The sequence below is a fragment of the Accipiter gentilis genome, chromosome 12, assembly GCF_929443795.1.
Source record: "Accipiter gentilis chromosome 12, bAccGen1.1, whole genome shotgun sequence".
NCBI classification, from domain to species: Eukaryota; Metazoa; Chordata; class Aves; order Accipitriformes; family Accipitridae; genus Astur; species Astur gentilis.
The window spans coordinates 26668630-26682003 of NC_064891.1; the positions used below are offsets into that span (position 1 = coordinate 26668630).

The following is a 13374-nucleotide window of genomic DNA, read 5'->3' on the forward strand; positions in this document are numbered from 1 at the left end:
AACCCCGCTTCATCCCAGCTGTCATTCCCACCATGGTAACGATGTCCTTTTGTTTCCCTGCAGGTATTACAAGAGTTCAGTTGTGCTGATGTGCTTTGTGATTCCTACCTTTGTGCCGTGGTACCTGTGGGGCGAGAGTCTGTGGAACGCCTACTTCCTTGCCTCCATTCTGCGGTACACCATCTCCCTCAATGTCACCTGGCTGGTCAACAGCGCTGCTCACATGTACGGCAACCGCCCTTATAACAAGTACATCAGCCCCAGGCAGAACACCTTTGTCACTCTGGGAGCCATTGGTAAGTGCTGTAGCCCTGGGTAGAGCTTTGCAAATTCAGAGCGATGACATCCCATCCTGTTTCACTCTGGTGGGGGTTTTGGGCACCTGCAACTGGACACCACTTGGAGGCAGGGCTTGGAGGAGGCTGGAGCTTGTGCATCCTAGAGGAAGGCTCGCTTGTTCTACTGATGGTGCCCACGTTGCAATAATACCTTGTAGTCTCTGGGCAGAGACGTGTTCGCAGTAGCAATCCTCTCTTCTCAGCAGTCAGCTGGGGGCAGCGCAGCAGAAGTAAGCGACTCTGCTTCTTGCTTGGTTGTGCATCTGGCCTCTTGAAGCACTTACGGTTTTCTTCCCTGAGTGTAAGGGGTGGGACGTGCCCCTTCCTACTGGGGAGGAAAGCCCAAAGCACTGAAATGGAGTCCATTGTGGGTCTGCCCCAGCCAGGGGCTCCCATAGCCAGGGGTGGAGCATAACCTGCACTGGATTCAGGACTTGAGAAACGGGCATTGGCATGGCCAACCCGAGCGTGTTCCTAAGTTCATAAACATGCCGGCCATGTGGTCTTTAAACTCCTCTGTTGTTTTTCAGGTGAGGGTTTCCACAACTACCACCACACCTTCCCATTTGACTACTCGGCCAGCGAGCTGGGCCTGAAGTTCAACCCCACCACCTGGTTCATTGACTTCATGTTTTGGTTGGGGTTGGTCACTGACCGCAAGCAGGTTCCCAAGGAGATGATCCAGTCTCGCAAGGAAAGTACTGGAGATGGCAGTGCTTGAAAACTAATGCTTTGCTGTGCCAGCACTGTCATATATGTGGGTGGGTGGGTGTGTGCACACCCTCGTGCCTGTGGTGGATTTATTTTCCTCTGGGTAATACTAGTTTTTTCAGTTGGGATGAATTAATTCCCCAGGAACAGATTCGGTCCCAGCTTTTTTTCCTTATTAGTTGTCTAATGTCCAAACTTCATACTATTAAGTGTAAAAATGTTATATATTATTTAATATTATAGTTAAACAGGAGAGAGATTTGATTTTAGTCACTGTAGTTCATGTCTGAAATACATTGTAATTTGCTTGTTCATGGTAAACATTGGCAGGTTGGAGGAACTAACTATTCTTTGCAAGTGCAGTTAGGGGAGATTTTTGTTTCTACTGTTAATCAAATATGCTTTTGAGATGCATCTCTCGGATAGAATAGGGCAGGCCACAATGTACTATTTCAGCTACAGGCTAGTAGAAAGGACACTAACGGCACCGATGAAAAACAGGATGTCCAAAGGGAAAAATTGGCCTAAATTTAGTTAGATGTTAGTTTGAAAACCTGCTTTCTTTTTTCGTTAGCCCTGTTAGCCAGCCCAGTGCACTGCTGTCTTTGCTAAATATGAAAACCATTTATTGCTGAGCAGGCTTTTGTGTTGAAGATTAGTCTCTGTACAGGCCAAAAATACCAACTGATGCTATGTTGAGATGATTCCTTTGTTGTCGCATATACATTGTAATTTGTAAAGGTGTAGAGCTCAACCATGTCTTAAGCCAAATAAAGCTTCGGTTTCAATGTTTGGAGACCTAAGTTATATTCTAATTGGTCATGGCCATCAATGCATGCATATTTTAGCTCCTTTTGCACAAGAGGCCTCTTAATCTCTTTTTCTGCCTTTGACTAGCGGGTCTTAGAAAACTGACCTTTATCTAAGTCAGAGTCTCTACTAATATTTCAGCTGCACGCAACATCCATTGGTTTCTGAGCAAAATATAAAGACAGTTATGTAACTTCTGAATTTTAACAGTTGCCTTGTTAAAAAAAAAAAAAAAAAAAAGAGAAAAAACTTTAAAAAAAAAAAAAAAAAAGGCATGTGGAATTAATGGGACATGTAGCCCTTTGTGTTAGATGTTAGCCAGTGCAGGAGAGAGGCTTTGTACTGTCAGCACTGGAGCACTTTTGAAGATAGAGGGCATGATTTGCATTTATAAAGAAGGTCACCGCCTTGCCCCTCGGAGAGGGAGTGCCTGTGTCCCAGCCCTGCAGCCCCACGCCTTGGGCAAGGCAGGGATCTCGAGATAACTGAGACTCGGGCCCAGATATTTTTAGGAAAGATCTAGAAAAGGGCGGGGGGGAGGGGATTAAAATGGTTTCTTTTTTGTTCTGTTTCTTGTTTTTTAAATGATGCCATATAATAGAAAAGAGTTGTCTTTATTCTGTGTTTCATTCAGCAGGTGTTTTAACAGTGTTACTTTGCCATTAATAATGTGTAAACTCTTGAGTGATTTACAATAAACAGTTACGAGTTAGACTAGCCCCTGTGTTTTATTTTGAAACATCTGCCAAAGTGAAAGGCTTTGTGCATCACACATCAGAATTACAGCAGTGTTTTGCTTGATGTTTCCAGCTATTCAGTTGGTTTCCAAAATGCCTGTCCCCTCAGCATTTTTGGTTTCCTCATCAGTGGAAGAAGAGTGTTGTCAAATGGAAGGGCACCAAGAGATTTGATTACTTTGGGCTTAGTGGCCAAGCTGATAGAGGGGAAGAAGAAAATTCAAGCTGACATAAGCTTGAAAGGAGACTGTGGCAAGTTCTTGCATGTGAAAATCCCACTTTAATAGCAAAATATCAGCCCAATGTGACTGTAGGGTGCTTTGACCAAAAATATTAGGTATTTTGTTTAGGTTTTGCTGTAAGTTCTCCTTGTTTCTGCTGAGATGTGCCTGAAGACCTGGGTGTGCCAGAAGTCGTGTCTTGATGTGCATTCATCTGGAGTTGAGGCCATTTGACAGACACAGGAATTACACGCACATGAGTAGGAGACATCTCCCCACCACCCCCTGCAGTGCCTGCAGGAGGAGGTAGAAACAGGCTCCCAGAGCTGGGAGGTTTCTGACCTGCTGGTTAGAAAGATAGTGCTGTTGCTTCCTCCTTCACAGTTGATGGGCAGTTGGAAAGCAGCAAAAATCATTGGGAACCCACCTTCAAAATGATGCAGGGTTTGGACTTGATGTTTGAGTGTAGGAGCGAAGCTGGGAAAATGTGCAAATGCCTAATGTTACTGGTGCTCCCATCATTTCATTTGTGCAATTTCCTGGCTGGAGAACTGCAGTGAATGCACTTTGCAGGCACTTAGATACACATCTTCCTGTTGATCTTTATCATAATTTAGATCTTTTTTTTTTTTTTCTTTTGTACTGCTATTACTTGGACTTCCTTAAGCTGATTTCTGTCACGTACGTTGTGTAAGAAGAATAACTGGCCCTGCAAAGAGGTACATGCTGTTCTGAACTTCTCTGTCTACCTGAAATCACAACAAGGTGATATTCCCCCATCCACAGGTATAAGAGTTCAGCAGCAACAGCAGTTCCAGTGGGATTCAAGAATCTGAGATTTTGAAACCATTGGCAAGTTACCCATGGTTTTGAAAAACTGAAAGTAAGTAAAGAAACATCATTCAGAAAAGGAAAAGCTCCTCCATCAAATTTCTTACCTTGGAGCTTGTACTACATGAATTCCTGTTTCTGTAGATGAACTTCTCCATGTGGTGGAGTTGATCAAAATATGTCAGTTAGCCTTTGCAGGAAAACTAGATTTTTGAAGAGAATCCCTTGAATTTTGGTAAAACAAGGAATACTTCCATGCATTTCCATTTTTGCTTATTTGTTTTGATTTTTTTGCATGTTTGTTTTGAATTTTTTGCCTTTTTTTGTTTCGTTTTGTTTTGGAAATCATTTTGACCGTGTTCTTCTCCCCTTCCTCAAGAAGATGCAGGGTCTCTGGGAGGCAGGAAGGGCCCCAGCTGCCTCCCAGCGCAGCTGCTGGAGCCAACCACAGCTGTGTGCAGTGACACAGGGAAGCCATGAAGCCTTGGTAAAGGTGGGTACTGAGGCATGAGCTTCACTTGTTTCTGTGGACTTTGGCACCTCTCCTGCTGATCTGGTAGTCAAGGTCTCCGCTAGCATTTTCTGAGCAGTGCAAAAGCATTGGGGACTGCTAGTTGGTGGGTCGCTGGCTGTAGGCTGGGCTAAACCAAGGATACAGTGACTGTGAAACTTTTTTCTAAGACCTGATGGTCTGACAGTGCCTAATCTTCTGTTGTCTCTAACTCCGTTCTCAGCATGTTGAACCACCTGGAATAACATCACGTAGGACTGAGAATGAGGTATTTGTACACTGTCCTGTGCAGTGTTGTGCTGAGTGTTTCCAGGCTCTCGGCTTTGGCACACAGCAGGGAGTGGATCTTTTTTACCTTTTTTCCCAGAACTGGTGAGGCCCTTAGGAAATGCAGTGTTGGCTCAGGAGTCATGTCCTCCTTCCACAGCAGAAACCCCTGAGCAGGTTACCTTTCTGTCGTGGAGTGGCTTGAGGAAATGCTATGCCTGGCCTGGGACTTGGCATAATCACTAAAGGAGGATTTTGGCTGTAACTTACAGCGTGTACTCAGCTATGCAAATATTGATGAAAACCCATCAGGGCTGTGTACAAACGCAACTGTCAAGGTGTGGCATGAGGCTGAGGTTGTGATAGCTGACTACAGAGGAGCTTCCAGGCTCCATCTAATCCCGTCTCTGCCACGGTCAGGCCCACCGGCTGGGCTGCATTCAGGTAATCCCCCGGAGTGGGATGCAAGCATGAGCAAAACCTGCTGGCACTGGGGTTACGCCTTGAGAAAGGGGCTGTGGTGAGAGGGCGAGTGCTGGCACTGAAGAAGTGCATCAGGGTTTGCAGTCCCTGAAAATCAGCCAAGTGGAACAGACACCTCCTATGCCATCTCCTGTCCGGCAGCCCCACTGCTGCGCTCAGGAAAGCTGGTGGCCGTCCTGCTCTGTGCCATCAGGTCAGGTGCTGCACCAGGGTCCTGCACAGCAGCACCGAAACTTTACTTGGCCCTTTGGCACTCGGATGCACAGCTTTAGCATGGGGGCCTGGGGTGGGAAAAGGGTGCGTGGTCAGCCCTGGGCTGGTCACCATATCCCTGAGCCAGTTTAAAAAAACCTGGTGAAAGTGGGGGATTGCTGGGGGGAGGTGCAGGGATGCAGAGGAGGCTGCTTTGGGCATCGAGCACAGATTTCTGCCAACTCCCTTCAGTGGCTCTGCTGTTCCCTTGTTACCCTGGGTGATGCCTGCATCCTTATCTCCCTCTGCAGCTTGCAAGTGCAAGGCGACTGCTGTCCTCTGGCTGGTGTTGATAATTTTGGGGGCCCAGAAATCAGCAGCCACAACATAGCTTTCTGGAAATAAGCCCAGCAAATGGGAAATGCAGCCTGACTTCAGGTATCACATTGAGCTGTTGGAGTGGGAGGCTGCTAGGAATAAAAAAGTCTTCTGAAAGGTCGGCTGTGTTCATGTAAGCCTGGGAGTCCACGCCAGGCTAGAAAACACGGTGACAGACCTATGGGCTCTGGTCAGCTGATGTCTAGGGTATTTATAGCTGGGAAGGCTCTCAGCTTGGAGGGATTTTTAACAGTTGATGATGTATCAGCTCCCAGACTGTGGCCCCAAAGGCATGGCCAGGCTGGACTTGTATTACCTCGGTATTTTTCCTCCTGGACTGTTTTGTAGCCATACCCTTTTATGTAGAAAGGGTCTCACAGGGAGTTATGGGGCTCCTTTCCACCACCTTCTGGGACGCTTCTGGGAATCAAAGTACAATTTCCCTTAAGATCTTCTTCTAAAAGAAGAATGAAAAGAAAAAACAAAAGCAGAGCCCAGTGGGAAAAGAGACATTTACTAACACGTGCCCCAGCTCCCGCAGTGGCTGCAGCTCAGTGGTGCCTAGCCCAGAGCTGATACATCTGGTATCCAGGGGTGCACAGCCAGCAATGCCAGCCCCACTAGATGGGGGGGGGGAACCCCAAACCCCCAAAACCTAGCAAAGTGCTGAGTTTGTGGAGTAGCCAGAGGTGCCCCTGCATGGGCAGAGCTGCCCACTGAATGGTTTGGGGGCTTTTGCTGTTTAAATCATAGAATCATTTAGGTTGGAAAAGACCTTCAAGATCATCGAGTCCAACCATCAACCATGCCCACCACATAATGTCCTGAAGTACCCCGTCTACTCGCTTTTTGAATACCTCCAGGGATGGTGACTCAACCACTTCCCTGGGCAGCCTATTCCAATGTCTGACAACCCTCTCAGTAAAGAAATTTTTCCTAATATCTAACCTAAATCTCCCTTGCCACAACTTGAGGGCATTTCCTCCCGTCCTATCTATGTCCTATCTGACAGAAGAGACCAGCACCCACCTCACTACAACCCCCCTTCAGGCAGTTGTAGAGAGCAATAAGGTCTCCCCTCATCCTCCTTTTCTCCAGGCTAAACAACCCCAGCTCCCTCAGCCACTCCTCATAAGACTTGTGCTCTAGACCCTTCACCAGCTTGATTGCCTTTCTTTGGACACGCTCCAGCACCTCAAGGTCTTTCCTGTAGTGGGAGGCCCAAAAGTGAACACAGTACTCGAGGTGCGGCCTCACCAGTGCCCAGTACAGGGGGACGATCGCTTCCCTGCTCCTGCTGGCCACACTATTTCTGATACAGGCCAGGATGCTGTTGGCCTTCTTGGCCACCTGGGCACACTGCTGGCTCACATTCAGCCGGCTGTCAACCAGCACCCCCAGGTCTTTCTCTGCCGGCCAGCTTTCCAGCCACTCTTCCCCAAGCCTGTAGCGCTGCATGGGGTTGTTGTGACCCAAGTGCATGACCTGGCACTTGGCCTTGTTGAACCTCATACAATTGGCCTCAGCCCAATGATCCAGCCTGTCCAGATCCCTCTGTAGAGCCTCCCTACCCTCGAGCAGATCAACGAAGCCTCCCAACTTGGTGTCATCTGCAAACTTGCTGAGGATGCACTCGATCCCCTCGTCCAAAATCACTGATAAAGATATTAAACAGAATGGGGCACAACACCGAGCCCTGGGGAACACCACTTGTGACCTGCCACCAACTGGATTTCACCCTATTCACCACAACTCTCTGGGCTTGTCCATCCAGCCAGTTTTTCACCCAGTGAAGAGTACACTTGTCCAAGCCATGAGACACCAGCTTCTCAAGGAGTATGCCATGAGAGACAGCGTCAAAGGCCTTGCTGAAGTCCAGGTAGACAACATCCACAGCCTGCCTTTCATCCACTAGGTGGGTCACCTGGTCATAGGAGGAGGTCAGGTTGGTCAAGCAGGACCTGCCTTTTGGAAACCCATGCTGACTGGGCCTGATCCCCTTCTTATCCTGGACTTGCCATGTGAGTGCTCTCAAGACAAACCGTTCCATAATCTTCCCCAGTACCAAGGTCAGGCTGACAGGCCTGTAGTTCCCCGGATCTTCCCTCTGACCCTTCTTCTAAATGAGAGTCGCACTGGCAAGCCTCCAGTCCTCTGGGACCTCCCCTGTTGACTGGGATTACTGATAGATGATAGAGAGTGGCTTGGCAAGGACCTCTGCCAGTTCCCTCAGTAGTCTTGGATGGATCCCATCAGGTCCCATAGATTTGTGAGTGTCCAGATGACATAGTAGGTCCCTAACTATTTCCTCCTGGATTACGGGGGGTATGTTCTGCTCTTCATCCTTGCCTTCCAGCTCAGGGGGTGGAGTACCCTGAGGATAACTGGTCTCCCTATTAAAGACTGAGGCAAAGAAGGCATTAGGTACCTTGGCCTTTTCCTCATCTCTGGTGGCTACGTTCCCTTCTGTATCCATTAAAGGGTAGATATTCTCCTTGGGATTCTTTTTACTGTTAACATATTTGTAAAAACATTTTTTGTTGTCCCTTACAATAGCGGCCAGATTTAGTTCTAGCTGAGCTTTTGCCTTTCTAATTTCATCTCTGTATGATCTAACAAGATCCCTGTACTCCTCCCAGGTTGCCTGCCCTCTGTTCCAGAGATGATAAACTCTCCTTTTTTTCTTGACTCCTAGCAAAAGCTCCCCATTCAGCCAGGCCGGTCGTTTTCCTTGGCGGTTTGACTTGCAGCACATGGGAATAGCCTGGTCCTGAGCCATTTAGATTTCCTTCTTAAAGAATGTCCATTCCTCGTGGACCCCTTAACCCTTCAGGACCATCTCCCAAGGGACTCTCTCAACCAGTACCTCGAAGAGGCCAAAGTTTGCCCTCCAGAAGTCCATAGCAGTAGTTTTGCTGACCACCTTTCTTGCCTCACCAAGAATTGAAAATTCTCTCATTTCATGGTTGCTAAGCCCAAGACAGCCTCTGACCATCACACCTCCCACCAGTCCTTCCCTGTTTGTAAACAACAGGGTAAACAACAATAGATCTATCAAGGCTCCTCCCCTGGTTGGCTCACCCACGAGCTGTGTCAAGAAGTTATCTTCCACACACTCCAGGAACCTCCTAGATTGTTTACTCACTGCCGTGTTGTATTTCCAGCAGACGTCTGGAAAGTTCAAAGTCCCCCACGAGGACAAGGGCACACGATTCTGAGACTACTGCCAGCTGCTTGTAGAACGATTCATCCGTCTCTTCAACCTGGTTGGGTGGTCTATAACAGACTCCCAGCACAATATCTGCCTTATTGTCTTTCCCTCTCATCCTCGCCCATAAGCACTCCACCTTCTCATCAGAATCGTGTAGCTCTGTACAGTCAAAACATTCCCTAACATAGAGAGCTACCCCTCCACCTCTTCTACCTTGCCCATCCCCTCTGAAGAGCTTGTAGCCATCCATTGCAGCACTCCAGTCGTGTGAGTCATCCCACCATGTTTCCGTGAAATCACCCCTCACACATGGGGCGCATTGCCTTTACTGAGTGCCTCTCCTGCTGTCCAGCTTTCTGGAGAGTTAAACCCTGATTTAGGCTTTTTCTGAGAAAATTATAGCAGAATTCCCACTCTGGTTTTGCATATCTGCAGCCAGCTGACTGCGGCTGTCCAGCTGCTCTGCGCCTCAGCTGCCACCATACCCATCCCATCCTGCTGGCTTTGGTACAGCCATGCTGAGTCCCAGAGAAGTCAAGGGTTTGCAGCCTCATGCCAGGAGCTATGCTGCTTCCCCCCCTCTTCCTGCACCAGCCATGGCCAAGCCAGGGTCAAAGTCAAAAGGGCAGGGAGCAAATGTATGGCCCCAGAGCCCTGGCCCGCACCAGCTGCATCTGTAAAGATAAATCCACTGCCCAAGAGAAGCAGATGAGCAGCAAAGACTGCAAGCAGGACCAAAAAAAAAAAAAAAAAGAAAAAAAAAAATCCCCTTTTGTGGGCCTTGGAAAATGCCTGAGAGAAAAGCTCCAGTGAGTGGCACAGATAAAAACCGTAGGTGAAACGGTGTCTGCCATCTCTGCACGGTAACGCCTGATCTCAATATTAACTGGGGGTACTAAATTTTCCTGGCTGACATAATTCCATTAGTGTTTATAGCATAACAATAGGAAATCATTATTTTACTAAATCTCATTATTCTAAAAAAAAATAATTTGTATTTTTTACAGCATTTTCTCTACTTCATATAGGACTATCCTCCTGCCAGGCCAGAACACAACACCTGCTGGGGCCAGGGCATGCCAGCCTGCAAGTCTCATCTGCACAGACCGGCACTTCAAGGTTTCCTCCACAGAGTTCAGACCCTGACTGTCTTATGGGACAGTGCTGTTTATCCCATGTATTTGCCATCACAGAGATTATTTTTTTGAATTCTCTTTTTATGGAAAAAATTTTGAAATCTTGTATCCATTTTCTCCATTTCCCTTCCTACCATTTAAATGGTGTCACTTTCTTGCAGCGAGATGGAGTGGGTCACTTCAATTTGCTGCTCCGGTCCCAAATTCAGGTGAATTTTTCTCAGTTGGGATCATGTAGGCAAACTGGGAAGAGGGAGTGCTTCATCTTGGAGGGCTGGGACCTGGGGATATTTCTTAGAGTGAGAGAGAGCACTTTGCAGGTGACTGCCTTTCCAGCAAATCCTGAGCACACCTGTTAATGTTAATGCCAAGCCAAGGATGTGCATGCTCAGATGGTGTCTGTTTAGCAGTGGGGCATTTGGAGAAATGAAGTCTATCACAATATTTAAAAAGCTGGATGAAGGAACAGATGGCTTTGATGAGAGATGATCTGGCTAATGAAATGAGGGTTAACACTTAGATCGAGAAACAGTTTCTTAGGCACTGTATTTAGCCCATGCATCAGGGTATGGAGCAGCTCCAATGGCTCACCCCTTTCCTCCGCTGCTCCTGTTTCTAGGTGGGTGACAGTTCTTGCCAAGCCTCACTCCAGCTTTGGAGCAGAAAGGAGCAGGACAGGAAAACCAGGTGGTAAATTGTCCTGGTTTCAGCTGGGATAGAGTTAACTGTCTTCCTAGCAGCTGGTACAGTGCTATGTTTTGAGTTCAGTATGCAAAGAATGTTGATAACATGGATGTTTTCAGTTGTTGCTAAGTAGTGTTTAGTCTAAAGTCAAGGGGTTTTCAGCTTCTCATGCCCAGCCAGCGAGAAAGCTGGAGTGGCACAAGAAGTTGGCACAGGACACAACCAGGGCACCTGACCCAAATTGGCCAACGGTGTATTCCATACCATGGGATGCCCCATCTAGTATAGAAACTGGGAAGTGGGGGCAGGGAATCGCCACTCGGGGACTAACTGGGTGTCGGTCAGCGGGTGGTGAGCAATTGCCCTGCGCATCATTTGTACATTCCAATCCTTTTATTACTACTGTTGTCATTTTATTAGTGTTATCATTATCATTATTGGTTTCTTCTTTTCTGTTCTATTAAACCGTTCTTATCTCAACCCATGAGTTTTACTTCTTTATCCTGACTTTCTCCCCCATGTGTGTGAGTGAGCAGCTGCGTGGTGCTTAGTTGCTGGCTGGGGTTAAACCATGACATAAATCTATTTTCAGAGGAGATCTATTTCCTAGGAATGAAAGCAACCTCAAAGCAATTCCCTTTTCCGTTTTCCTCACCTTTGTGTACCTTTCCCCCCAAAAAAACCCATCCCAGTAAAACCACAGCCAGTCTTCAGTGGTAATGTAACCCTGGGGGGGACTGCAATTAGAAGGGAATGAGGTTGCTTTGTTTCTTCCTGAGCTGTGAGTGAGGTCTGCAAGGGCAGGGGTTAGCTCTGTGGTAGTCCTCTCTTTTACATGAAAAATACAATATCTCTGAGGCCTGATCCTACTACTTGATGTCAGGACATGGGAGCTCAGCTTCCTATTCTCTGTTGCTGGAAGAAAGTGGATGTAGAGATGGCACGCAGTTTGCTTCCCATGAAGAGCGCTAATGTCGTGAAATTTGGACAGGGAACATGCATGTGCTGTAAGGCATTGGGGGGAGGAAATATTAACAGACGGCAAAGAAAAGCTGTAATTTTGAACATTTGCTTGCATTGGAGCATGTCCCCTTTCTGGGCTAGATGAACTGCCAGGCAGATCCCCAGTGGGTCTCAGTGGCCCAACAGAAAAACCCAGTGAGGACTGGGGCAGGAGAAGTCATGTGCTGCTCACAGCATCCCAGGAGCATTGTCATGTCTGTGCACCAGCATCACTGCAATCCTGTCTTTGAAGTTACATGAGCTGAGCAGGGAGGGACATCAGTGTCAGCCTCTGGCACACCCACCCCTAGGAAGCCAGGCGTAACCCCAGACGAGATGGGGGAACATACTTGTGGCTACTCGTCTTTGCCAAGGTAGAGTTGGTGGAGACATGGGAGGAAAGACTCTTTCCACAGGTCAAGGTGAGTTTGCAGCAGGCTTTGGGACGTGCAGCATTACTGTGAGGGAGGCGTGTGATGTGTTATTGTGGGATACACATTATTGTGTTCAAAAAACACACCCACATGCCCTACCTGTCTACCTACCTTTGCACCCACACACCCCTTGGCAGGGGGATGCTGCAGGACAAGGTTCACAGGAGAGACGCAGCTCCTCCTGTGGGACTGGTGTGCCGTGAAGAAGGGATTGTAAGAAATATCCTCGTGGGCCCATGGAACACCACCCCTTGACGGCTGGTGCCTCCCTGCACCTCTGTTGTGTCCTGCACTGGGTGGGCTGTAGTGCATGTTTGATGTCCCCAGGCTGTGCCCTTTTTTTTAAGCCACAATTTTTTAATTTGTGAGAGGTCTTTGGTGGGCCTGTCAGCATCATGCATTTTCCAGCACTTGAAGGAACACCATCTGCTCAAAAAAAGAGCTGTGAACAAAATGTCTCAGATGCTCAGAGTTTACCAAAAATTAAATTGCTTTAAAATCCCATATGCTGCATTGTTTTCCTTCCAGCTTTGGCTGACGGCAGAGGTGAAGTGACTAAGGCGGTTTCTGATTAGTTGCTGCGTTTTCCTTTCTGGCCAAAATCGCTGGGACTGAGTGCTGTCACTTCTCACCTGTTTGATAGAAGGTTTTCTTCAGCCTTGGCTGCTGAAAGCCGGAGGTTACTGAACTCAAAGACCTCCCCTCTGTTACTTTTAAAGTGACCTTGCTTGACTTTCGCTATCGCAGGAAGCTTTGAGGTCAGGGATGTGGTTAATGCTGATACTTCACGCATACTTTTTTCCAGGCACCTTATTTTGGGGCCTGTCTTGGTGACGTGGGGGCAATGGCACCTCCCTGCCCAAGGAAAGTTGTGCCCAGCAGTCACTTGTCGTGACCTGCAGCTCCTTAGTGTGGTAGTGCCATGCAGCAACATCAGGTGCACGCAGAGGGAAAACCTGGCCAAAATCTCTGGATTTTGTGGGGTTGCAAAAAGCAAATGCTGCGAGGAGCCATCTATTAGTCCAGGATAACAGAAGACTTGAAATACCAGAGCAAGAAGAACGTTATTTCAGCTCTAAAAATAGCTCCCGCAGCCTTTAAAACACTGTGAAGTGTACACAGCAGTTGCCTTTCTGTGAGAGTGGCTGTTCTGTCCCTTGGCAGTGCCGCCACCACAGAGACGCATGCACTTTGGTAAGGGCTCAGGGGACCTGCTGGTGCTGCGCTTGCTCCGAGGACCTGTGCTTTGAGGGGTTCGTAATCCTCAGGAATCAAAGAGATGTGCCACAAGGGCCAAAGCTGCAGGGCGAAGGAGTGTTGCTTGGCTGCTAGAAAGATAGTATGTAAAATACTGATGAACTGCTGATGTATAACTTGGCTCAGTTCTGGGGGCTGGCGTGGGTTTAGGCAGGGGCGGCTGTCTTGTGT

At 47.8% G+C, this 13374-nt stretch overlaps 1 protein-coding gene across 1 annotated transcript in view; it reads left to right on the forward strand.

The window, feature by feature from the left end:
- SCD5 (stearoyl-CoA desaturase 5) overlaps positions 1 to 2396 on the forward strand; it is a 33682-nt gene extending 31286 nt beyond the window's left edge. Inside the window, exons 4-5 of the mRNA XM_049815273.1 lie at positions 64 to 296; positions 869 to 2396. Coding sequence (XP_049671230.1) covers positions 64 to 296; positions 869 to 1059 — 424 coding nt within the window. The 3' untranslated portion in view covers positions 1060 to 2396. The remainder of the gene's footprint in view (positions 1 to 63; positions 297 to 868) is intronic.
- The last annotated feature ends 10978 nt before the right edge of the window (positions 2397 to 13374 follow it).